Genomic DNA, 26,111 nt, shown 5'->3' with positions numbered 1-26,111 from the left:
GCTTTAACCCGCTGCGCCACCAGGGAGGGCCCTTCCTGTGCTTTTTGAAGTATTGTCACCAGATTGCTTCTCTGCACAGCCTTCTGGAGTTCACAAGCACTGTGATCAGCCACAATGGCTTTTTTTTTTTTTTAAATAGAATCAAAGTCTTATTGTTGGGGAAAAAAATCCTCACATGAAAGCCAATAGCTGCAGGTCTAAGCATGTGAACAGTGGAAGTGCTGGAGCACAATGGCTTTTGCTGGTTTAAAATGGGCTAACGTCCACCTTGAGAGGGTGAAGCTCAGTGAAATAAATCAGAAAGACAAGTACTGCTTGATTTCACTCCGATGTGGAAGGTTAAGCTAGGCAACAGGCAAAGAGGGGGAAAGCCTCTCAGATTCGAAGAACAAGGTACTAGTCCTCAAGGGTAGAGGCGGAGTGTGCCCAACCAGGTCAAACGGCCTAGTGTCTGGTGGAGGACGGAAGCTAGACTTTTGGTGGCCACGCTGATGTTATACATTTGGGTGTCAGATTGTAACACTGTGCAGCTGGAACCTCTAGCATGCTGTAAAGCCAACTTTACCTCAATTCAAAACATTCAATAGGAGCCACCTGAGTGTGAGTGTTCTCCTGTTTATTTAGCACAGTGTTGACAGTCTGTTTATTTAGCAAAGACAGTGTTGACAGTCTTCGAAAGCTTACTTTCTAGTCAGAGTTTCCACATAGAATATTCTGGAAGGCTATCAAACGAAAGGGAAGCTGATGTTTTAGAAGTTAAGTTTTCTTCAGCAGTACTTGGCTCACCCTCGTGAGCACCCATGTCTTCCCGCCTCACCACTTGGTGAGAATGAAGCATTCTGCCAGTTCTATTGATGCTGTGGCCTCAGGTCTTGGTCCTCACAGGCGCCGATGGAGCCAGGCTCTGAGGACAGAACCTCAGGTTGGAGGTCCAGCCACCCCGAGGCTCACGTCTGCTCTAAAGTTGGTCAGAGCCTCAAGGGGGGTGGAGAGCGTCCCACCAGACGCAGAAGCTAGAACTTCTCAACACTGGGTTATCAAGCAGCAAAAGGTGCACAAACTCATTTGGTTTAAAAAAACAAATAAAAACCATCACTGGTGCTCAGAGTTTGCCACGGAAGACATAATATATCAGTGATTTTTTTAAACTGCTAATGAAAAGAACATCAAGAAAAAAATCATTAAAAATGAGAACTCAAATAGAAATATTGTAATATTCTCAGTGATTTCCGATCTACAGCTAAATTTGAAAAATGACTTACTTTCAAAGTGGTCTGGAAAAGTTTATAGAATGTAACTCTTCTGTAACCTGCCCTTCAAATCTGACTGTAGAATTGAGCTCTCAGAGGGGAGGGAGACAGAGAAGGCAACCGAATGGGTTATGTTGGAGGATTAGGGATTAGGTGCTCTGGTGGTGGGTGTGGTGTGGTAACATGCATTCCAAGAGGTGTGAACCTGCACCTATACCTCTGAGTCATATATAATGTTGTAAACCCACATTAACTCAATAAAAAATTCATACAATGAAAAAGAATGAGAAAAGCCCCACAGAAACAGTGAGGTCTGAGTCCTAAAGCCGCCCAGGGGACTGTGGTAGTTTAGAGTCACAGTTGTGAGAGGAGGAAGGGGAGAGATTTGGGGGGGCTTGGGGGCATGCCAGGCAGCTCCTCCCCCTGCAGGGGGTGCTGGGGAGAGGAAGCCTGGGAGGGGTGGAGAGCAGAGGGCGCTGGCTCAGGCTGGCTTCCCTCGGGTGCTTTCACATAACTGGGCCGGGTGCTACACACGGACCCGCCGAATTCCCTTCTGGCCCCGAGATTCCTGAGCTGAGCTCACGGGACTGACTCTTGCCTCCCTTGCAGTCTCGGCAGGGGTCACCCACCTCCTCGACTGTGCCAGCCAGTCTCCTGGGACTGACAGCTGTGGAGCCACCCAGAGGGCGAGCAGGGCTCCACCCCCCAGCCCCTGTGCACCCCGGTTTGCTCGGCCCGGCTTGCTGTCTGGATGCAGCTCCTGGTGAAGGCTCACAGAGAGCCAGTGAGGAAACGGGAAGGACTTAGCCCAAAACTCTTCATACATGATAACTGTTTTTCAATATGACTGAAAAAGAAATATTATTTAGAAAGGATATTTAAAGAGAAAATCAAAGATTCAAGTATATGTAAGAGGAAGAGACCTGTTGTTTTAATTATCAGGCTTCCAGGAGTCCTGTGAAGTGGACAGACTTGAACCATCCTGGGGAGAAAGTTCTCTTCAGTGTCCTATGCAGATAAACACGAATCAGTGGCTGGTTGCACCCCACCCCCAACTGGAGAGAGAGCCCCTGAAGGCTGCAGGCAGGGGGTGGCCACAGAGGCTCAGCCCACCCCCAGCCAGTAAATATAGAGCCTCTGCACTGCCCCCCAACTCCTTCCCTGCAGGCGGGGTGGGCTGTCCCCCCCCGGGAGGTGGCCCGCACAAGCCACCTCCCTGCAGGGCTGTGTGGGGCAGAGACACATGGGGACGAACGGGTTGACGAGATTCAGCTGTAAATGGTGGTGGCCACAGCCAAGCCCCGAGACCAACCAGCCATGAGGGCTATTTTGAGCCCAGGGACAGAATCCAGGGGGTGACGACGATGCATACACTCTCGGGGGCTCAGTTCCATTTTCCCCAGCTGCAAACTCGAAATCCTATGAAAAATCCTGATGAAAAAGGCACCTTTATCTGGATCACTCATCACACTTGCATGTTAGTTAGCTTCCCCCAGCGCCTGCGAATGTGGGTGGCGCCAGGCTGCTGGTTTGCGGGGCTGGTTTGTCTCGCTTCGCGCTGCTCTGTCTTGGTCTTGAGCTTTTTTTTTAAGATTTATTTATTTATGCACACAGAACTGGGGTACAGTGCAGGGGCGGTGAGAGGATTCACAGAGACAGAGTGGGGAGCAGAACAGGCCGACTGACGAAGCACACTGCTGAGGGGAGCAGTAGGGAGACAGGAGAGGTCTGCCGTGCCCTGTGGGTCAACTCTGGGGCAGGCGGGGATCGAACTCATGCTGAAGTGGCTTTAGCTTCTCCGTGCTGCACTTTAACCCGCTGCGCCACCAGGGAGGGCCCGGTCTTGAGCTATTTTGTGGAGAGCATGTGTATATGGAACTGTCTTCCTGAGGACCTAAAACTTTTGATGAAGAAATATAGATCCTTTGAGCTCTAGTTTTGTGCCTTAGAGTCTTTTCTGTATCACCCAGCGAAATCCACTTTCTTGCTAAGAATTTGTTCTAGTCTTTGCCCTATTTTCACTTCCAATTTTTTGATGTCCCTTTGCTTTCTGTGGGTCTTTCAAAAACAGCTAAAACTTTACCATTATTTAAAAACCACAGCTGACAACTCTGTATTTTAGAACAATTTTATATTGTTTTTACACCATTCTTCCTTTACATACATTGCACGTTATCCCCCCGTGTACCCCCAGGCCAATTCACTTGGGCAGCACCGTAAGTGGCCCTTGGTTTCCCACCCGTTTTGATCCAGTCTCCTCCCCCCTCCCCGCCCCCCCTCAGCCCAGCCCAAGAATGCCCCCCCCATCTGTCTTTCTGGGCTTGGAGGCCTTTAGCTCCCAGCTAGCCAAGGTCAGGCTCCTCCTGCACGCCCGCACCCCCGGCCCCAGAGGACCCCCAGAGGTGAGAGGTGCTAGCTCCCTGCGCAGGAGAGCCCTAGAGTGTGAGGCAACCCACACCCTCTCCAGCCCCCTGGGGTGTAGCTGCGAACATTAGTTGGGCTGCTGCTTTCGATTTTTACCTTGTTATAATTACTGTTTTCCCCGCGGCAGCCCTGTCTTTTACTGGGTCCTCTACTTAATTTGCTTTTGGGTTTCTTTCATGACTTTACCCCCCACTTCCTCCTTCCTGGTTGGCCTTCTCCCCTGAGCAATTGGTTATCCCATGCTTTCCTTTATGCAGAATTCTCAGCCTCTACATATCGACACCGGAGCCACATCTTGGCTGTGTGGGGCCTCCCTTGTGGCCTGAAATTCTCCCCAGTACCCCTGTTTCTACCCACTAGGTGCCAACCATAGCCTTCCAGCTCGGTCACCTCAAAATACTTCAAGACATTGCCATATGTCCCCTGTGGCATACAATTCACCTCATTTCCCAATGAGAAATGCTACTCCGGTGACGTGTCTGGAGAGATCTTCACACGCTTGCCTTACCCTGTCTCAAGGGAGTCCTTGCTTCATTTGTCTCTGAAACACAACAGGAACTTGAGGGCGTTTTACCCTCGATTGTTCCTGTAATTTATTTTTCCTTAAACCTAGAATATGCTGCTCTTGTTTTGTGCAGAATTTGCTCAGACGAACTGAGGTTTCTTACTGTCTTTCCACTCTATCACAATTTGCACCTGGAAGCATTTTCCTTCTGTTTGCAATACACTCTTTGGATCTTTAGCTGATGAAGTTCTTCTGATGTCACATGCTCTCACCTGAGCATGTTGAGGATTATTTTTTTGTGTGTTCTACGTGTTCTGAAACTTTCTTTGCAGGAGATGGGTTCTAGGTAGACAAGGGTTTGGGTGCCCCGTAAAGGTGTGCTGTCACTTTTTGGCTTCTACTGCTGAGAGATCATCCATAAATTTACTTCTTCTTCCCCTGAGGGTGATCTCCTGAGTCAGATGCCTGGCAATGTCACTCGGATGAAATTTCTTCTTGGTCCAGCTCGGGATTTGGTGGGGTTTCTGAGTGTATAGGCTGGTGTTCACCAGCCACTGCCTTTTCAGATGTTCAATTCTGCTTTTGCGTCATCCTTTCTCAGTCTCCTTCTGAGGCTGATTAGGGGTGCACCAGGCCACCCCACTCTCTCCTCCATCTCTCTCATATCTCAACGTCTCTTCTTTCCCATCCTCACATGAGTGACTTTGCCCTGTGCTTTCATAACAGCTTCAGATCTGCCCTTCCCGGGATGGTTACTGACAAAGCCACATGCCAAGGGATGGGAGTCGAAATGTGCATTCCCTGGCATTAGTATTGCTGAAGTATTTTTTGAAGTAGGTGAAATTTTTATTGACAAATTTAATATTGTTTTTTACATCATTTTGTACATTTTTTTTGCCATCTCAATTGTAATCCCCGCAGGTTTCCCATCACCAAGTCATCCGTGTGCCATCACCATAGTCCTGTGCACTTCTCTCCCCAACCCCCCCATTTTTGATCCCATTCCCCACTCCACCCCCACAAAAATCACAAAATGCAAAATGTCTCTGGTATATGGCTGTTCATTATTCTTGTTTATTTTCTTGCCTGGTCCATTATACTCCTGCTATGAGTGAAACCATCTGGTATTTTTCTTTCTCTCTCTGGCTTATCTCACTCAGCATGATCTTTTCCAGCTCCATCCAAGTTGCTGCAAAAGACATGTGTTTCTCTTTTTGGTTGCTGAGTAATAGTCCATGGTATATATGTACCACATCTTTTTTATCCAGTCATCTACTTTTGGGCATTTGGGCTGCTTCCATGGTTTTCCAATTGTAAATAAAGCAAGTATTGCTGCACTTTTTAAAACAAAGATTTTTATTTATTGATGCATACAGAACTGGGGTACAGGCCAAAGGTATGGGGTTCAGAGGATTCACTAGAGACAGAGTGGGGAGCAGAACAGGCAAATTGGCTGAAATGCACTGCTGAGGGGAGCAGCGGGGAGACAGGAGAGGGCTGCTGTGCCGTGTGGGTCACTCCCTAGATGGGGATCGAACTCATGCTGCAGTGGCCGCTGCTGGTGGCTTCATAGTGCCGAGACTGACCCCTTGCGCCCCAAGGAGGCCCTGCATTGTTGAACTCTTATGGGACAGGTGCCTCTTGCTACCATCACCTAGAGACAGGTGCAGGTTACATCACAAGAAGCGAGAGAAAGGGAAGTGAGGTGGGTGTCTGTGCAGAAGACTTGTTTTCACAATCAGGTCAACCCCCACCGGTGGTGGTGGAGTGTAGAATGGGACAAGCAGACTGCGCTTCTCCAGAGGCAGAATCCTGGGTTGCTGTGTGGCCTCTGGCTTCACCCTAATGACACAAAGTTTGGGCCTCCCCAACCCCCCACAGGATGGAGAGCAGCTTTTGACCCAAGGCGGCCTATGCCTTTCTCTTCATTCTTGTGCTTCTCCCCGTCTGTCTTTCTGGGCTTGGAGGCCTTCAGCCCCCCAGCTAGCCAAGGTCAGGCTCCCACCAGCCCCCCCAGTGGCCCCCCAGAGGTGGGAGGTTCTGGCTCTGTCAGGACGCAGAGCCCTGGCGTGTGAGGCAATCCACACCCTCTCTGCGCCGTCGGGGATGTAGCTGCAGTTAGACTTGGCTGCCATAAGCAAGGAGCTTCCCCACATCAAACGGGGAGCTCACAGCATCTCAGGCAGGGTGTGGGGAGACAGGAACAATTCTGGGGTGGATGTCACGGCTGCTGGGGCTGCGGCCACCTGACGGGACATGTGTCTGCTGTCCCCCACTTCTAAGTCAAAGCTGGGTTGGGGCATCCTGACTCCCTAGAATGGGAGAGGGGCTGAGACCCGCAAGGTGGACGTTCCTGACATGGAAGGGGATTCAGGCGGAGGCTGCGGGCATATGCCGAGTGTCCGTGGCAGGGGTGGTGAGCGGGGTGCTCCTTTGCGCTCTCCAAAACCAGAGGCAGCCACAGCCTGCAGCACTGGGCTGCCTCCTGCAGGGAGGAGAGCTCACTGGGGATGAGAATCAAATTTCTCAGAAGAGGAGACCGGGCCAGAGTAAACCTTTGGAGGGAGGGGAACCGAGAACTGAGAACAAGGTGAGGACTTGCCCAGGGTGTGGTGGGCAGCAAGTAAAGAGCCGAACTGCACGGGGAGCGCAGGAAGGACAGCCTCTCCTCTCCCGTTGCCGTACCATCCGAGACAGCGACTTCCTGCAGAAAGCTGCTTTTTCCTTTTGGGCGAATGTCAGTGAATCCTGCTCAGGTGAGAGGAGAGGAGAGGGTGAGAGGGGCGTTTGTTACGGACTGAGTTGGCGGGGTGCGAGTGTATGCGCCATCGCCATCACCGCTGGTAAGAAGGGCCCGTTGATGGAGTCGCTACTGTGTGCTGCACCAAAGTGGGCATTTTAGGGGGGTCGCCCTGGGCCCTCGGGCTCTTTACCCAAGTACAGAGGGGGAAACCCAGGTCACAGGGGAACTCGCAGTGAGGGGCCCTGGACTCCTTTGAAGCTTCCTCACACTGCGCTCAGAATGCCTGTCCTGCTGCCCCCCCTGCCCCCCGCACTGGCAGCTGCCCCAAGGACACAGCTTTCAGACAGCAATTGTGGGGAGATCCCTGACAGCACACGCGACTGAACAGTTAGGCCTCCATGCCATGGACCTTAACCAACAGTGGCTGAGGGGCACCCCCCAGAGAAGCCGGCACCCCCCAGAGCAGCCGGCACCCCCCCAGAGCAGCCGGCACCCCCCCAGAGAAGCCGGCACCCCCCCAGAGAAGCCGGCACCCCCCCAGAGAAGCCGGCACCCCCCCAGAGAAGCCGGCACCCCCCCAGAGCAGCCGGCACCCCCCCAGAGAAGCCGGCACCCCCCCAGAGCAGCCGGCACCCCCCCAGAGAAGCCGGCACCCCCCAGAGCAGCTGGCAGCCCCCCAGAGAAGCCAGCACCCCTCCAGAGCAGCCGGCACCCCCCAGAGTAGCCGGTACCCCCCCAGAGAAGCCGGCACCCCCCAGAGCAGCCGGCACCCCCCCAGAGCAGCCGGCACTCCCCCAGAGTAGCTGGCAACCCCTCAGAGCAGCTGGAAGCCCCCCAGAGCAGCTGGCACCCCCCTAGAGTAGCCAGCACCTCCTAGAGTAGCCGGCCCCCCCCAGAGCAGCCGGCACCCCCCAGAGCAGCCGGACAGCCAAGTAGAGTAAATATCCAAGGGGTCCCGGCCTTGGGTTTGAGACCCACATTAGGGGCTGGCTGGGTTTGGGGTGCTCATCGTCTGAAGATAGAAAACACATCCACACGTGACTCGCAGTCCCATGCCACAGCGCCCTGAGGTCCAGGGTGGGCACCCGGGTGTGTGGCCACGGCCTCGTGCGTGGTGGAAACCCCCCGCTGGCTAGAGCCCACCCACCCGGGTCTGCCGCTGTCCCCCGTCCCTCCTTGCCTCTGGGCACGGGGCCAGCTCTGGCTGCCCGACACGGAGCCCCACGCGCCCACGGCATCGCCCCCGGAGGGCGGCGGGTGGGGACATGTGATGTGTCACAGAGGCCTCACTGAATACCTGGCAGCGACAAATGCGTGTCACTGGCCACAGATAAAGAGGATAAACTTTACTCGAGTACCAGTGCTGTATAAAAGATACGGCAGAAAAATGAACCCCGCTGCGGTGTCCCCGGAAGCCAGAGAGCCGCCCCAGACGGCCACCGCGGCCGCTGAGCCCGGGCTGTGCTGCGACTCGGCCGCTGGGGAGGACGTCGCTCCTCCCGCCGTAAACACTGCCGTTTCTTGCAGCTAAGACTTGCTCCTTAGATCCGCGCGTCTCAGAGGCCGAGTTTGCACCCTCAGTTTTCCACCATGAAGGCCTTCACAAAGCAGCAGCTTCCAAGGGGCCGTGTTTTGCCAAGTGTCTTCACAAGCTGGCTCTTTGGCTCTTTCCGTGTGCCCCGGCGTCTGAGCCTCCGTGTGGGGCTCAGGTGGTCTCAGTGCACTTGTGGGTGTGGTCACCGTCAGAGGCCGTCGTAAGGAGGGGACTGCTCTGCACCCTGGGAGCCTCCGCCTCGGACCCCAGCTTGCAGGACCCCTGCCTGGACGGCGCCTCCTGACTGCCACCTTTGCCAGGGTTCTGCCTGCCGCTCTCAGAGATCTCTGTAATCATACTCAGCTTGTCAAAAACTTCATGTTCGTCAGGGAACGGGAAGGAGAAAATCAGAAGTGGGCTGTGGTGAGGGTGGCCGAGAAACTGCAAGGGAAACAAAAAAGGTAGTTAATTCTCAATTTTTACCATTTCTTTTTCTGGCTTCATAAAGATCTTGCGGAGGATTCTTGGGTAGAAAGCACTGTTTTGAAAAGTGCAACAGAACAGGATGATAGCTCCTCGAAAAATGAAAAGCAACATGTGACCCGGCAACTCCATTTCTGGGTGTATCTGCAGGGGGACGGGCGGCAGGGACTGAGGGAGATAATGGCACTGTTCACACCTGGTGTCCAGCCACAGAAGTGGAAGGGGAAGCCCTGGAGGGCATGCCAGTGGCCAAGTGGATGAACAAGTGTGGTGTATAGTCGGCTGTCTCTTAACGACATTTTGGTCAAAGACGGACTTTGAACGTGATGTGGTCACCACAGGCAGCACCATAAGGTCTTGGTGTACAGGAGGCCACACCACCCAGGCTTGTGGAATTATACTTGGCGACATCTGCACAATGAAGCTGTCTAATGATGCATTTCTCAGAATACATCCCTGTCGTTAAGTGATGCCTGTCTGGATACATACAGTGGAATACTATTCAGCCATGAAAAATAGTGAAGTACCCAACTCTTAGAACAATGAAGGTGCAAATGTTTCCTGAAATATCTGCTATATTTGATAGTTTCTATTTTTATCCTCCTAGGTCTACCAGTGCTCTTAATCTTCAGGCTAAAAAGCAGATGTATGCTTTAAAGTTTCGCATTTTTAAACTCTCTCTTCCAGCTGTTTTATTCCTAAGTTCCACCTCTAATTGTTTAGTCTGCTCTCCACCTAATGTGATCTCCATACAGGCCTTTGACAATGATTAATCTAAGCCTTCAGTAGCTACACTGCCTACTGGTATCAGAGCCACCCCCCCAATCTTGAGCAGCTGACGGATGAAAGGGAGGGGAAGGGCAAGAGGAATTATGTCCAGATATCTGTTGGAAAGAGAAGGAGCTGGGGAAGGAGGAATGTCTCCAGATCAGAGGATTTTTAGGAAGACACTAGAAGCTATTCTTGGTTTTCTCCTGGGGAACAGAAATCGCAAGAAAGTAAACCTTAGGCTGGTTTCCTGGCTGGACACATGCAGAAGCTGGTTTCTGGCTCACTATGTCAGTGCTGGGTAAACCTCCCTATTGCTTTTTCAACTAAAAGTCACCACCCCCAGCGATCCTCCACACACTCAAAAACCTCCTTGGGCCATATTCACAGATTCTCTGTGATGTGTCAAGCTGGGTAACTCCGATGTGAGGACCTGATCTACTCAGTTTCCCTCCCCTGCTCTTGCTTCTCAGTGATGGCAGGACCGACCCTACAGAGAAGTCTGCCAAGACTCTGGGTAACTGAGCTCATCCCCAAAGGCCTCTTTCCTGTGTCCTCTCTGACTCTGGCCTGGAAGGAATCACATTTGCCTATCTGTCCTTCCCTGACGCTTTCTTAGGGCCAAGCCAGATGCAAAGATAGCAGGTGAACAACGTTAGAAACTTCTAGCCTCTGAAAGCCTTGCTGCCGGTCATGTGTCCCACCGCCTAGCCACGCAGCCCGGGCCCCCCTCAAGGGGGTGGGAGGTGGAGGTGGGGTTGCGGGGGCTGCCTTGCTTTCAGCAACACTGGCACTAAGATGGCTCCCAGCCGAGTCCCTTTCCAGGACCCGGAGGAGGGAGCTGCCCCGGCCAAGGGCCCACGCCTTCCCAGGGGCAGCGAAGGGCAGCCTGCACCGACCTCAGTGAGACGCACCCCGTGAAGGTGCAGAGACGGCCAGGGGTCCCATGCGGCAGGACACGCAGGGGCAGCCTCTCCTACGTAAAGGCCCAAGGACGGATTCTCACCCTTCCCTCCAAGGAAGCACGCCCACGCCTGGAACGCGGGGCCACGGCGTATCCCACGCACAAGGTGGGGTGGGCACGGCCGGCCACGTGCCTGCTGGCTGATGCTGGCGTGCGAGGCCGGCACGGTCTCCTGGCAGCGCACTCACTGAGCCCGTGGGCAGGAGGGCTGCGCAGGCCTGGCGGGCCCTTCCTTGCAGAGCCTGTGGCGGGCAAAGCGGGTGGAGCTTGTGACAAGCCCTGAGGGGCCTCGCTGCAGGGCGTCATGCGGGGCTGGCCCGCTGTGCGCTGCAGGGAGTTACAGCTCCTGGAGCCCTGAGGGGGCCAGGCTGAGGCGCAAGGGGCGGTCACCCCGGAGTGGCGACCCTGAGGCCTGGCCCTCCTTCTTGGTGGGACCACAGGGCGCGGGCAGGGCCCCACGCCTCCCCCGCCCACGGCGTGTGTCACACCACCTCGGGCGGCCGCCCCGGCTCACATTCTCAGCAACTGCCCGCGCTCTCGGTCCCGTCCACTCTAGAGTCTGCACCCAGGCGGATTCTGTCTCCATGCAGAGACTCCAGAGCTGTCTCGCGGTGGTAAGACTGTCCTTCTCCCAGGACGTCCTCAACAGAGGCCCTGCTGCATCTCTCTTGGGGAGCCATGCCCAACCTAGTGAATTCGGGGTTCACAGGCCTCATGCATCTCTCCGGGCTGCTTTCCAGAGCCCAGTGGGATTGACCGAGCCACGGAAGTGAGTGAGTCACAGCCCAGTCTCCCCGCCTCCCCTCACCCCCCGCCCCCCTGCTCTTCCTCCCTCAGCGAGATTGCTCCCCAGGGCTTCCCCCGGCAGCTGTCTGAAGATGAAGCTCTGTGTCAGCATCATTTCCTGGCAAGTGAGACCAAAGACAAGCTTCTTTCAGGGCTGGGCATATTTTCTCCTTGAAGTGTTCGTACACACCCAGAGTCGCATTTCTTAGGGCCTCTTGGGTCCTTTGGTCTCTCTCCAGGTACTTCCTTTTTTTTTCTAAACATTTTGAAAGTCTAGGACACACATCGCTGACTTCAGATACCCCCAGACTGTAAGCGCTGAACCCCTCATTCTTTCACCTGGCTGTTCCCCGCGACAGCCCGTCCTCTCGTTCTCATCTGGACCCTCTGAGCTCGGCCTCTTCTCTACCTGTCCCAGACCGTCTCTTCTGTTCTCTGGAGACCTCCGGCCAGGAGGTTGGGGAGAGGGCTGCTGGGCCAGACCCCGCGGGCCGAGGTACCAGGCCGCAGCTCTGAGGGAGCGGCCGGCCACTCGGGGCTCCACAGCCCTCTCCGGCCCCCTCCCGTCACCTACCTCTTTCAGGTGCCGGGGGAGAGTGTTCTGGTGGGAGAAGGTGTACTTGATCTTCTCGTAAATGCACCACAGCATGGCGAAGCAGCCGAGAAGCAGGAGGGCCACACACACGGAGGCCGCGAGGACCACGAGGGCGATGACCCAGGAGGACACGGTGTCTGTGGGGAGACGGGCGTCACGGGCTTGTGGTGGCCTGGTGATCCCGGCACTGTGTTCACCCTCACAGCCCCACGTAACCCCCCAGCAGCGCCTCCGGTCCTCTTGGGGTCCACGGAGGGAGCTGTGAGAGGACCCAGAGGTCTCCAGGGCGGCCCCTGCCCCCACCTCTTCCCAGTCTGGGTTCTGACAGGCTTGCTGCGTGCCTCCCGGGGGCGCAGGGGTTCAGTCTCAGCACCATCAAGCTGTTGCCAGCCACTGAGGAAAGGGAGTGGCCCACGCGGCGCGCCAGACCTCTCCTGACCCGCCCGCTGCTCCCCTCAGCAGTGGACTTCAGTCCATCTGCCTGTTCTGCTCCCCACTCTGTCTCTGGGGATAGTCTGACCCCCACCTCCGCCAGCTCTTTTATGTTTAAGTGGGCCTTGCTCCCTGAGGGGCGGGCCTCCCCGGTCAGGATAACCCTCCTCTGCTTTGGAGCAGTAACAGGGGCTTGCGTGGGTCCCGATCCTGTCCTCTGTGCTAAGGCTTGCACAAGCCCTCAGCAGGGATGACCGCACTGACCCTGCTCTCAGGCAGCTGGCCCAGACGCAGCGAGAGTTAACGTGACCTCAGGAACTGTGAGGTGCGGTAAGGGCCCCGTTTGCAGGGTGGCTGGGACACAGGGCAGCTCAGGGCTGACCCCACGTCCCGTGTGGTGTCAGCGGGGAAGGACGGGCCACTGGGGTGTCCCAGGAAGGCAGGTAAAGCTCACCCGCAGGGCTGAGAGGCTTAGAAGAAAGGGGAATGGTGCCGAGGTCGGGGACGCTACTGACTCAAGCAGGATGGAATTCTGGTTCCAGGACAGCAGACTCACGGGGAACACAGTGAGAGAGCAGAAGGCCAGTCGGGGAAACAACCTAGTGGTCACAAGGGTAGGCCTGTTCCTCACTTAAAGGTGCAGACCTCCCGGGGGTGCAGGGGTTCAGTCTCAGCACCATCAAGCTTTCGCCAGCCACTGAGGCCAGGGAGTGACCACATGGTGGACAGACCTCTGCTGGCCCGCCAGCTGCTCCCCGCAGCAGTGGACTTCAGTCCATCTGCCTGTTCTGCTCCCCGCTCTGTCTCTGGGGATAGTCTCACCCCCACCCTCTCCAGTTCTTTTATGTTTAAGTAGATAAAAATAAATCTTAAGAAAGGAAATGCTGTTTATAAAGGTTCTCAGGCGAAGGGAGGAGCCCACGACGCTGCCCCAGCCACTGATCTTGGGCAACAGAGGTGAGGTGCCCAGTCGGGGCTACAGGAAAAGAAATGAGAGCCGAGAGCACCCCCCACCGAGAGGAAGGCCGTTCATCTGTGCCTCTGCAGTCTGAGAAAGCTGCCCGGACGACTGCCTGGGGGAGGAATCCTGGATCCAGGCACATAACTTGTTCATTTGCAAAGAAGGAAACTGTCCCCAAGATTTGGGAAAGTACAGGCCAACCTCAGTGCTTGAGCTTGATCCAGAAAAAACAGAAACATTCCAGAATGGACAGCGCCGTGGCTTTTTACACACCCTTGAAGATAAGAGTGGTGACAAAATAATAGTGACATTAGGACACCGAAGAAGAAGAAATCCGCGCCCAGCGGCTGCCTGGCCCTTGGGGACCGGCTCCTTCTGGGGCATCACGGGTGTTGTGGGGTGGTGGCCGCCAAGCTGTCCTCGGAATGTGACGCCTCAGAAACGTGCTGCAAAATCCAGTCCGCCAACGACACTGACCGGCACCGCTTTCCAGCGCCCCCCACAGCCCCGTCACCACAGGGCCCCTCTCCTGAGAAACAGCCCTCGACAGCTGATGCCACGCAGCGCTTGGGGTCCGCGCTGTGCACCCACATGTTCTGGCCAGTACGACAGCATGGCCCCCCAAGAGCACACTGTTCGGGGGGACTGGTCAGCGGGCAAGCTGGGAGGAAGGTGTGCCCAAGGGCGCGCCAGCTGTTTAAACAAAACTGGTGAGGACCCTGCAGTTCTCAGCAACTCAGAAGAGACAGAACAAGACTGGGCAGGCAAGTTGTTCAGGGACACACGTAGCTGAAGTGAAGCGTCGAGGCGGCTGCAACTTGCCATTTCTCAGAACCGCACGGTGACGCAGGAGACGAGGTTCCGCATTCTGTCTCATTCTCCCTTGTGTTCCCGCCGCCCCCGGCCCCACACTCCTGCCTTGTTTCAGGAAGGCCTGGACACGGCATGGCCAGGACCGGGCCTCCCGCACGTCCCCTCCTCGGCTGAGCTGCCGACGCCTTTGACTCAACAGGTGCTCTCTGCGCGCACAGGGAGCCTCACCGGCACCGCGCCCGGTGTTAGGGCCTCCCGGGGCGGCACCCACCCTCCTTTCAGCCTCGCTGTCCCCGTTTTCTTCCCCTTTCTTGTAAAGAAACAAGTCCATGCCACCTTTAGGCGGCCCCTGCTGAGGCGACCGCCCTGTCACAGGCCCTGGTCTGGCGGGCAGGGAGCCGGGCGTCTGCACCCCCTGAGAGGCAACACAACCTGTGGCTGTTCCGAGGCAGAAATGCAAAAGTTTGCTGCTTGTGGCTGACGCAGCCTTGCAGCCCCACTCGTGACCCGGAGCGGGACCAAGGGCTCCTCACGGCACACCCAGCCCTGCTCGTCCGCGCCGGAGCTCAGAAACCAGGGGAGAGGTTAACCCCGTTTGCGCTCTGTGCCTAGATAGCGCGATGTATCGCGAGGTCAAAGTAACTGAGTGCCAGAAGCCACCCTACGCCCCCCTTCCCGCCTCGTGCCACAGCTCACGGTTCCTTTCTGTCAGCCAAACTCAGACCTGTGATGGCGGAGCCAATCTGTCAGAACACATCCGGGGTTCGAGTCCTCACTTGGGCGAGCTTAGAAACCCTTTATCTAACGATCGCTGACACTTTTATCCCGGGTGACACCGAGGAAAAGTGAAAGCGTTTCAAGCGTTCCCTTCTCATTGTGTACCCGACAGAACTGGAAACATGGAACCAGGGACAGCGGCTTCCAGGGCTTGTGACGGGCTTGACCTCTGCTGGGTGGTGTGGGCAGCGCCGATGAGACTTGCTTTGGGCTGCTGAGAGGACTGAGTGGGCGCAGTGGGTGGGCCAAGGAGGCCGGCCCTGGCTTCTGGGACACCGGGGGCTTCCTTGTGTGTCTAAGAGGGAACGGCTGCCTGGGAAGGGCGAGGGTTCCCACCCAGGAGGCAGGGGAGCGGCCGGAGTCTGGCTGGGTCTGGTGTGTACACAGCGGCCCAGCCCTGCTCTCAGCGGGAGGGGTCTGGGAGGATGGCAGGTGCCAGAGGGGGTGAGGTCAGGGCTCACCGAAGTGCGCTGTCTGTTCACACACAGGCTCGCTCCACTCTCCGGCTTTGTTCCGATCGGGAATGATCACTTGAGCCTGCACACAGTAGGTTGTCTGCGGCTCAAGATCTCGGAGGGTCTCGGAGTCGTGCTGACAGTGGACTGAAGCCTGGGGAAGAAGATGAAAATGAGGCAGTGCTCCACAGTGGAGGGCGACACCCTCACGCCCCGGCCCCCCGCAGTTACAATCCTTACTTTAGGCTCAAAAGAGGAAGCTGAACGAAGCAGGGGCTTCTCCCCATTCATTTTGGGGGACTCTGAGACCATTTTAAGGGGCAGGCAAGGATGGTGGGCCTGCCCAGCCACCTCAGTTCTTGAATTCTCCAGTTTAGATACCATCAAACGCACCCCACTTTCTCTCAACAAGGTAGACCAACTATAGGCAGCCCCCCAGCAGTCCCCAATTCCTACACTGATTCCTTAGTACCTTAGAAAGTGGCCTTAGTTGGACATGGGGTCTTTCTAGAGGATTCAGACTCAAAGGTGGTGGGCAGGGAGAGTTCTAACCCAATGCGCTCGAAGGGGGATTTTGGACACAGGCAGCCAGGGAAATGAGGGAAGAGACCAGGGTGATGGTCCTCCAAGTTAAAGAACCAAAGGCTGCCACAAAGCCGCAGAAGTGAGGAGCGAGGCCTGTGGACACCTGGGACCTCCCTCTCCAGAACCTGGGGATTCACTTCGGAGAGGCTGCCCAGTGGGGGCCTTGTCTCAGCAGCCCTGCTGGGGCCACGGTGTCATCAGTGAGTGCAGCGTGAGTTTCTTTTTAAGCCAGAGCCAGTGTGTGAACAGCTGCCCTGGGCTTTCCCTGAGCGACCTCTCTGCCAGTGGCTAGCTGGCCTCCTCCCACAGCCCCGGCCTCGAGGGGACAGGCCACAGCCTGTCTGGGGCGCTCCGCCACACATCTTGTTAACTTGAATATGAGCTATCACAGTAATCACATATTCTGAATTTGAGAAGCCAAACGAGTTTCTGGCAAAATAAGAGGAATTAAAAGAGCGAACACTCCCCATTTCTCTCATGGTTACAACTTCCTTATTCAAGGGCCTGTCACATGAGCTGTGAGTGGAATGCGAGCAGACCTTCTTACTTCAGTAACTGGTTATTTGCTTTTGGGCTCAGGGTTGTATGTATCTTGGGTACATTTCGTTTTATATGAGAAGCTAAGCTTGTTGAGAGTAAACCTGATTATACTAAATGAAAACAGGAAGAGGCTGGTATAAGTCCTAACAGGAAAAACCCTCCCAAAGTCCTGGCTTTCATCTCTACAACTCCAATATCTCAAACCTTGCTCTTCTTGGGAGAATGGAGCCAATGCTCTTTTTTCAAAGACCAAATGCAGAGGCTGACCAGGGATGCCAGGCGGGGAGGGTGGGCGAGGGGCCAGCACCAGTGCCCTCTGATGAGTTTTCCTAGCCTTTGTTTACTTCCGGGCAACCTCTAGTTTTATTTTCACTTTTTCCCATCAGGAAGAAATGGGATTTTCAAAAGACTTGTATGCTGCTAGTTTAGGGACCTGCCAGGGCAGCCTTTCAGCAATGTCTGCATTTCAAAAAGGAGGCCTCTGTCTGAGCCCGCAGGCGGCTGGAGCAGAACGCCACAGATGGCTCAGCATCTGGAGGCTGGTGAGGCCAAAGCCGAGCAGCTTCGGTAGCTCTGGTGTCTGGTGCGAGACCTCTCTGGGGTCTCATCCCTGAGGGCGCTAATCCCACTCATGGGGGCTCCACCCTGATGACCTGATCAAGTCCAGTGGCCCCCTACCACCTCCTCAGACCATGTCCTGGGAGTTAGGCTTCCACATACAAGTGTCGGGGCCACAGACACTGTGTGTAGCTCACTGACTGGCAAAGGGGACCACAGGAGGGAGGCACAAGGGAGGAAAGAACCAGGGTGCAGACAGCCTTTCTGGCCCTTGGCATGGACACCTGAGGCTTCCACAGAACAGGCTGAACAGAGAGGACAAAGGTGCAGCCAGATGCCTGTACTGTGGACATGCTCTAGCTAGGAACCTGAAGATAAGCTGGGTTTCACATTTCAGGTCTGGTGTAGGAGGTGCCCAGGCATCCGCTGCTGACACCCCCAGAGGGCCAGTCCTGTGGCCTTTGTGGAGACACCTGACTTAGATTCATGGCCGTGAAGCTCACTATTTGTATTGTGCTTTATGTTTACATTTCCTGGGTTCTCACTGTAAGCAAAATTATACATTCTGTGAAGACAGCAGATCTCCTTCCTCACTTAACGGAACATTTTTGGGGGAAAGTTAATTTGCAATTGGGAGGCTATGCACAATGTCTGTATATAAATTTAGTTCATCATCTCTAAGACAATATACATGAGTGACCCTTTCTTTTTAAAGGCTTGAGAATTAAGGGATGAAATCCATGTTTAGGACAGAGGAGATAATGTAAACAAGTGACAAACCATAAACGTCAGTCAGTTTAGGGCCAGCAGTGGCCTTCAGTTTACATGAGCTAAGTAGAAGAATAAACTTGACCAAGATCGAAGGAAAACAGCGTTAACGTGTCTACAGGCGGTGGAGGGAAACTCACGTATAGACACACGTGCTGTTTCGGCAGGGGATGAGTCCGCTGTCTTCCTCAGGCCTGTGTGCTCCCTAACAGTCCTTGCGCTGTCACTATGTGGGTTACTACCCGCGATCCACGGCTGAAGTGGTTAGTGCGCCTGCTTTGCAGACACGAGAAGCTGAGGCCAGGAGGTGACAGTCATGCAGTGGCTGCGGTGGCTTTCCAGCTCTGCCTTCCAGCGCCTGGCTCATGTGTTTAGAGGAAGTGGCCCCCTGAGAAGGAGTTGGGGAATGGGGAAAATGGGACCAGACAGGTACAGTGTGACACTCCACCCAGTGTCCACAGGGAGGTGTTGCCTGTGGATTTCACAACTGTGGTTTGTGGACATGGCAGTCCATGATGGCTCGATTCAGCTGAGTCCTGGTTCCCCAGCCAGCTGCTGAGTCAGTTCTGCTTCTCCTGTGACTTCCCCTCAGGGAAGGCAACCCCAGCCGAAAGGTCTGTGCCACACAGCTTCGGGAGGCGAGGAAAGTGTGAGTCAGAGACACCAGGCTTCCCCAGACTGGGGAGCTGGAGATGCACCGAGAGCAGGCCTTGAGTCCCCTGGACTGCCACCTCGGCAGCCCGACTAGGGGCCTCCTGGATATCTTTCTGTGGTCACGGCCTCAGGCCAGCACTAAGCAAGGAGCAGGGAGCCCACATCTCACATGCATGTGATTCGCCAAGCTTACCTTTTCATCAGAGCCGTTTTTCCAGTATTGTACATTGTAAGTCCATGAATTATAAATATTCTTCATGGTCCATGTTTCAGGTTCATTATCAATTTTGGGGGACAGGAAGTGTACGTGCAAAGAATTAACAAGTGCATCTACTTGTATCCCAGGAGGTCCAACATTGGCTATGTATGAGAACAAAGCAAACGACAATCAAAAATCACATTTTAGATATGTGACATTTGTTTACCTAACTGCACAAACAAATGTGCACTTGAGTGTTCTGCTCTTACATCCACCATTGCTATGGCTATGACTGACTAACACGGCCAGGACGGTAGCTGGGGGGTTTGTTTCTTAAAACCCGATAACCTTTGCCTTTGTTCATTAGGTTTCGTCCATTTATATTTATTGTGATTTCTGATCTATCTGGGATCAGTCCAACTATGTTACTTGTGTAATTTTTCGGGGAGGGGCTTGTCTCGCTCCTTTCTTTCTGTTGGATGAATTTATTTCCTTTCTGGATTAGAAGCAATAGAGCAGCTTCTTCTTCTTCTTCTTTTTTTTAATGTTTAACATATATGATTAACCATACATTTTTTCCAGCAAGGTGTGAACTTGTTCTTGTTCTTTGACTAGAAATTTACGTCACTTGCCCCTTCCTTCATGTGGGTATGGTTCGGTGCCAGCTAGCCCGAGAGACTGCATCTTAACACTAGGTAAACAACAGCTCCCACCACTTCCTGCCTGCAACTTTGCTTCCTTAAGAACCAAGTCATCATCTCTCATAACATAGGCAATCTATTCTTCTTCCTCATTAGGACGTGGGCTTCACAGGGGAGGGGTTCTGTTATACTTTCAGGCATGAAGGTTTGCTTGGCACAGAGCAGGCACTTGCTAATGAGCACAGAAAGAATTCTAACTGGCTTGGAGCAACCATGCTATTTGAGCTGTATCCTGTATTCTTTCCTGGGCACTGCTTTTCTTTTGGGGGGGTGGGGTGGGGAGGGTGTCACTAGAATGCTCTGGCAATCTACCCCATTTTGAATCTGCTGGTGGCTAAAGACTTGATAAGGAAGCTTATTAGCTATCTTTCCAAAGCAAATATAAGTTCCACATGACATCTGGAAGCACTTTCTTATCACTCAAAGAGACAAACTTCAGGAGGCAAATATCCAAAGTGCAGACTAGTTGTGGGAGAACTCTCTGTGGCATCTGTCAAATAGCCACTGTAGGGGATGGCAGCTCAGAGCAGGGAACCAGGGGCCTGGGTCTGAACCCTTGCTTGGTGATTAGCTGTGGCCTGCAGTGAGCTTCCAGCAGACAAACTGCTTGACCCTGTTGGATCTCTTTCCATACATGGGCTGGAAACAGGTGGGGAGGAGGAGCTGGCAGCTAGTGGGCAGCCACAGGAGCAGACCTGTACTATGCTTACAGACTTGACAATTGCAGTGTTTTAAGATTTATTTATTCATGCATACAGAACTGGGGTACAGGTCCGAAGTGCAGGGGCAGTGAGAGGATTCACCAGAGACAGAGTGGGGAGCAGAACAGTCAGGCTGACAAAGTCCACTGCTGAGGGGAGCCGCGGGCGGGTCAGGAGAGGTCTGCGCTCCGGGAAGGGGATCAAGCTCGCACTGAGTGGCTGCAGTGAGCTTGCAGTGCTGCGTCCTGACCCGTTGTGCCCTGGGAGTGGCCTATTGTTGTGTTTCCTAATGCTTTTTTGTTATTGTCATAAAGATACTTTTAGAAAAGAAAACGTTGATAATTTCTGATTCCAGAAATCAGTGAGAGTTAAAATTTTGTTGTTGTTGTTCCAAGCCTGAGAGACAGAATCAGGGAAAGGCAAAAGGGTAGCATTTCTAGCTGCACTCCTGACCTGGGAGGGTGAACCTGGGAGCTGCGGGGATCCCGAGCAGGGGAGGAGGTAAGGACGATCCCAATGCCACAGCTATTCCTTGGAGGTGCACTTGAGCTTCGTTAGTGAAGCCTTTGCCCTCTCGATGGCTCTCTGGCTGCTTAAATCACTTTCAGTTCCTGGTCCCCACTTGTGTCTAGCTCATGACCTAGGGCGGGTGCCCACGGGCCTCCAGGTCTAAGCTGGCAATGTTCTTTTGCATGCTTAACCACCCAGCCTGCCCGATGCACCTGCCATCAGCTGTCTCCAATCCGCAGTCCTGCGTTCTGGGCAAGCTGGCTGTCTGCATCTGGTCTGTCTCCATGCTTGCCTAGAAAAACCTTCTGCCTACTGAGTCAGCTTTTTTTGAATCATAATTCCAAACTGACTTCCTCCCAGAAAATGCATACATGAACCCTTCCGGTGTCTCTCATCAACAGCACTGACCTCAAAGCATGAACATCAAGGGTAGATTATTTTCATGCCCATTCTTTCTGGTCTCTCCCCAACTTCTGAAAGTCACAGCTCTCTTTACTATATTTTCTAGTTACGCCTTAGTGCAATCCTCAAGTGTCTTGCATAAGACCTTGCAAAATTACTGCTGACACACTCAGGGCAAGCACCGAGGCAAGAGGGCAACAGAATAAGGAAGAGGAAACCAAGTAGCTTACTTTCATCCACGGGCGAAAAGGTGATGTTCACCCAGTCGGAGTGATCACCTGTGAGCTCAGTCCGCACTCTTAAGGTGTGGTTACCATACTTGGAGAGATCTGAGAAATCGCACTCCGTCGTGTTCGTGTTCTTGCACTTGTCTTGGAACAGCCTGGAATAACTACAACAGGGAAAGGTTAAATTCATGAGGTCCAACTCCTTCATTGTGCCCTGGTACCCAAGGAAAATGAGAGAAAGGCAATTTGGGGTAAAATCTGTGAAATACAAACAGGTGTCTGTCTTCATAACAAGCCTGAGGTTTACACATCCTAATAAGTACATGCTCCCCCCAGCACCCCTCTCCGCAAAAGGTGCTGAGTATTTAGCACATTTGAGCAGGAAGCCTTCCTTTCTTGACTGTGTACTTCTGAGAGCAGGGGGATATGGCTTGTGAAGTGCGATATTTGCGGATGAACTAAAATATGCCGCCTTCATATCATATCTCAGCAATGACATTGGTTGCAACTAAAAACAATTCACTGATCTCTTGTGTCCTGTTACCAGCCCCTGAAGGGGGCAGGAACCGAAAGGGGAAAATATCTGACATTTGGGAACATCTACCACATGTAAGGGAGTTGAGTTCAGTAGGCCTCAGGGGGGGTCACTGGCCTAAGAAAGTGCAGAATCAACTCCTGCTAAAAATGAGGATTCTGTCCTCACTTCCCATATAAGGCCCAGTCTTCGCACCAAAGCCAATTTAGCTGCCCTTACAGGTGACAATGAAGGTGGCAGTGACAAAAATAAGAACAGCCAAACCTTAGCACCAGGCAGGGTGCTAAGGCGTACTTTGCATTTTTGCAACCTGAGGAGGGCAGAACCAAATTACTCCTATTTTCTAGATGAGGCAGAGGGCAAGAAGCCCAAGGCCTTGGCCAGCATCACTGACTTGGGCTGACCTCGGAGCCGGCAGCTCTAGGTACCCGGTCTCACTGCTTCCTTAGGGTGCCCAGCAAAATCTCTGGACCAAAGGTGGTCGAGATAACTGGGCTCATTCTCTTTTACCATCTGCTTTTCACTTAATGTACCACAGTGTTTCACTGTTCAATCCATCCTTCCTGGCACCCCAACATTTGGAAAATGCAGAGGTGTGTTAATGAATGTGGGTTTTTTCACGTGACCTGTTTTCTTCACTTAAACTCGGGCATCCATTGCCTGGAACACAGAATACTTAGAAAGTTGCTTTGTATTTACCTCTCTCTCACTAGGACATGATGACTGGATTTGCAATACTATTCTCCTCATTACAATTAGCTTACATCTAATTGTTCTAGATGTTCCATGTAAAATTCCCCAATCCATCCCCAAAAGTGCCTCTTCTCTGGCTGCCCCTGCTCGGCGCAGACACAGAAGAGAATTTATGCTACATAACTGCACAGGCTAAATTCTAAATACCCTCTGCAGACACTGAAGGGAACTCAGACTTTTCAGGGTCAAATGTCTGCCCCAGAGACACAGCCAGCACATGGCCTGGGAATTTCCCAGCATACGCCATGCTCCGTTTACTCTCCCATGCCGAGGGGACCTGCACCCCAGCCTCAAGCTCTGTGACAGGCAGGAACTTGCGAGATGATCCAGGAAAGCCCTCCCGACCCAGTAAACAAAAGAGCAAAGCCACCTGCAGAAACTGGCAGTCTGAGGATCAGAGTGTGTCATCTGTTGCCTGCGGGTAAACCAGCTTTTTCAGTGCCTACAAATGACCAAGATAAGGAATATTCAAGCCCTGATACCCAGACCTGCATCCCTGCGACATCTCCAGAAAGGAAGAAGCTAAGACCCAGCATTTGTCTTCCTCTGTGCAAAGCACGTTTGATTCGTGTCTAAGTCCAATAATTAAGATCAGAAGCCAGCTTGTCCAGGATGGTGATTTTTTTGTGTGTCAAGAGACTCAACGTTCCTATTCTAACTCAAGTTTATGATGTTCGAATAAAGCTCCTACAACCTCATCTCTGCTTCCCTGGTTCAAGTCCTCACCTTGACCATCTAGTATATCTGTTGTCTAAGTATCACTGACCGTTCTATTGACGTTAACCCAGGGAAGTCACTGGAGACTCTCATCTAAAAGAATAATACCCCCAAACTATCCCCCCGCACAATGGGCAAGAGGTGATGAACAGAGTAAGAAGTAAGGGAGAGAGAAGGAGAGCAAGGAAAGTTACGACATCTGACAGTGAGATCGCTAGAGCTCTTAGGGCTGAAGGCAGAAAGCACAGGGGCGCAATGACAAAGTCCATTAAGTGCGGGAAAATATACCACAGGAAACACCAGTCACAGAATGACCCACCTGAAGTCAAAACTGGAATATGAACTGTGATTAAACAATTGTGTCACTGTTAAATTTCCCAATCTTGCTTCAATGTACTAGTGTTGTAAAAGATCATTCCTGCTCTTCTGAAACACATAGTGAAATATTAAGGGGCAAAAGCCATGAGATATGGTGGGGAGGGACAATACATGGTTGTAAAATTGGTGAACCTGGATACAGCTGTTGACTTAAAAATTCAGGCCATTAAAAGGACAACATTATTTTGTCCCAATGCGTTGCAATTCAGGGAGGACAGGTTCAGGTAGAAAGAGTGTCCCAAGGAGCAACAGAAGTCAGGAGTTTTTACAGAGGGAAGAATGACATCATGGTCAGGCAAGGGTCACAAGGTGGAGTGGTCAGGTGGCGGCAACCCAAAGTGAAAGGAAGGGTGGTCCCCTTTTCTCAGTTCTTGCAAACAGGATGTCCTCATTCCTGTTGGCTTCTGGGCTGGCCTCTGGGGATGTCATTTGGCCAGGTGAGCTGCTGGGCCCAGTTTCAAAAGGACAGCAAAAACTACATTCTGCAGTGGTTTCACTGGGTCGCCTTTAAAATGGTTCCAGTGAGGTCAACTCCTCACGGGGAAGTTGGGAAGTTCTTTGTACTGCTCTTGAAATTTCAAAATGTTCTGATAGCCTGGAATCATTTGGAACTCCAAAATTAAAAACACATAATGACTATCTTCTTTGATCTCTCTACTTCTCTGACATGGCAGACCCTGGACATGCCTGCAAAATGAAGGCTGGATGTGGAACGTGGGCTCCAGCGATCAGGGCCCAGTCTCCTTCCAGCACACTGGAGAGCTACCTGCCTGTCTGAGTCACACCAGAAGCAGGTGTGTCTGTTCATCAGACTTTGGCTTCCAGTTGCAGGTGCACCTAGCATAAAGGCTTGTCATGTGCAGTCTGCTGGGGTGGATAGTGGCAGGCTGCCAAGGGAGGGCTGGCGCCGGGGAATAGTGACGGGCAGGGCAGGTCCAGGGCAGGAGGCACAGCACTGAGATGTTGATGTTGGGTGACACTCACTTTTCCTTCACAAGCCCCCACTCTTTTCAGAGGACAGAGCTTTGAACAGCCAAGCTGTTCGGGGTGGAGCTACAGGAGCTACAGAATGAGCCGCTACCATGCCAATCACCTGCCCACAGCATGGGGTGGGCTGGTCTATCGACGGACAGGGCAGGGGTAAGGCAGCAAGCTGCTTTGCAGGCCTCAGTTTTGTTGACGAGCTTCCACCTGTACATGGCAGACTTTTAGCAATGCCACCCTGTAAGTAGAGATGGTATCAGTGGCACTTTTCTCTTAAAAAACATCAATTATGACAAACGTCATCTGGTCTCATGGCAAGTAGGCTGCCACCGTGACATTCACCTCATGACACAATGTCCCTGTCTACCGGCAGCTCCAACATCATGCACCCTCACAGCAAGAGAAAGTAAGAATCCGAAAGACCCAGAGGCAGGTTCCCTTGGGTGTTTATGGTTATGCTGACGGTCACTAGGCTGTCTGGTGACCAGCCGGGTCCTATCCTATGATGCCTTCCTGTCCACCAGGCCCCAGACCTACCTTTGGTACTGAACCGTGAAAGTCAGATTCCCTTTGGGTAAAGGTGATTCCCACTGTAGAATGTTCTTGAAATTAACTGAATTCACTCTGATGTTCTTAGGAGGTGGCACCATTCCCAGTGCTGTAAAAATAAGGGGAAAGGCTTGCAAGTTATTTTCTTGAAAAGGCTGCCCCAAAGGTGCCCGAGGAAATGGCTGTATCAAGCACCCAGTTTCCTAGGTCAAATGGGCACGTGGAGGAGGGAAGACAAACTTGAGAAACATGTTGAGGGTTCGGGATTTTATTTGAAGAACCACAAGAAGAAATTGCTGGGGGTGGGGGGGTGGGATGTGGACTGAGATGGGGAGTGGGGATCGAGAAGGGTGACTTGGGTTTGGGTGGTGGTAGAAAGGTGCGAGGGGCTGGATAGTGGATTTGGATCAATTTACGGAAGCATAACTGCTAGACTTTCTGATACATTTGGTGTGAAGAAGCAGAAGTTAATATCAAGCCTGGCTGGGAAACAAATCAGATGACTCACTTTAGCTGGGACACAAATCAGACGACTCACTTTAGCTGTACTAGATTTAAATGGTGAAGGAGATGCCAGCAGGAAAGTTAGACAGCTGGATTGAGCCAGGAAACAGATTTATGCTGGAGATAACAAATTTTAAGTTTTTTCTTTTTAAAGATTTATTTATTTTACTCATACAGAACTACAGAACTGGGGTACAGGCCAGAGATGCGGTGGGTGAGAGGATTCATCAGAGACAGAGCGGGGAGCAGAACAGGCAGATCCATGAAGTACACTGCTGAGGGGAGCAGCGGGCGGGTCAGGAGAGGTCTGCCGCGCCCTGTGGTCACCTCCGGGGCAGGCGGGAATCGAACTCATG

General features: G+C 53.0%; 1 protein-coding gene across 1 annotated transcript in view; it reads right to left on the bottom strand.

The window, feature by feature from the left end:
- Nucleotides 1-7,779: 7,779 nt before the first annotated feature.
- Nucleotides 7,780-26,111, bottom strand: part of IL10RB (interleukin 10 receptor, beta) — a 19,886-nt gene continuing 1,554 nt past the window's right edge. The window contains exons 2-7 of the mRNA XM_004675523.2: nucleotides 25,240-25,360; nucleotides 21,339-21,499; nucleotides 18,789-18,955; nucleotides 15,497-15,644; nucleotides 12,032-12,189; nucleotides 7,780-8,897 (exon numbers count right to left, since the gene is read on the bottom strand). Coding sequence (XP_004675580.1) covers nucleotides 8,628-8,897; nucleotides 12,032-12,189; nucleotides 15,497-15,644; nucleotides 18,789-18,955; nucleotides 21,339-21,499; nucleotides 25,240-25,360 — 1,025 coding nt within the window. The 3' untranslated portion in view covers nucleotides 7,780-8,627. The remainder of the gene's footprint in view (nucleotides 8,898-12,031; nucleotides 12,190-15,496; nucleotides 15,645-18,788; nucleotides 18,956-21,338; nucleotides 21,500-25,239; nucleotides 25,361-26,111) is intronic.

Source organism: Condylura cristata, unplaced genomic scaffold, assembly GCF_000260355.1.
Source record: "Condylura cristata isolate star-nosed mole 26May11 unplaced genomic scaffold, ConCri1.0 scaffold00003, whole genome shotgun sequence".
NCBI classification, from domain to species: Eukaryota; Metazoa; Chordata; class Mammalia; order Eulipotyphla; family Talpidae; genus Condylura; species Condylura cristata.
The sequence above is the reverse complement of the archived record's forward strand: the minus strand, read 5'-3'. Positions and strand labels throughout refer to the sequence as shown.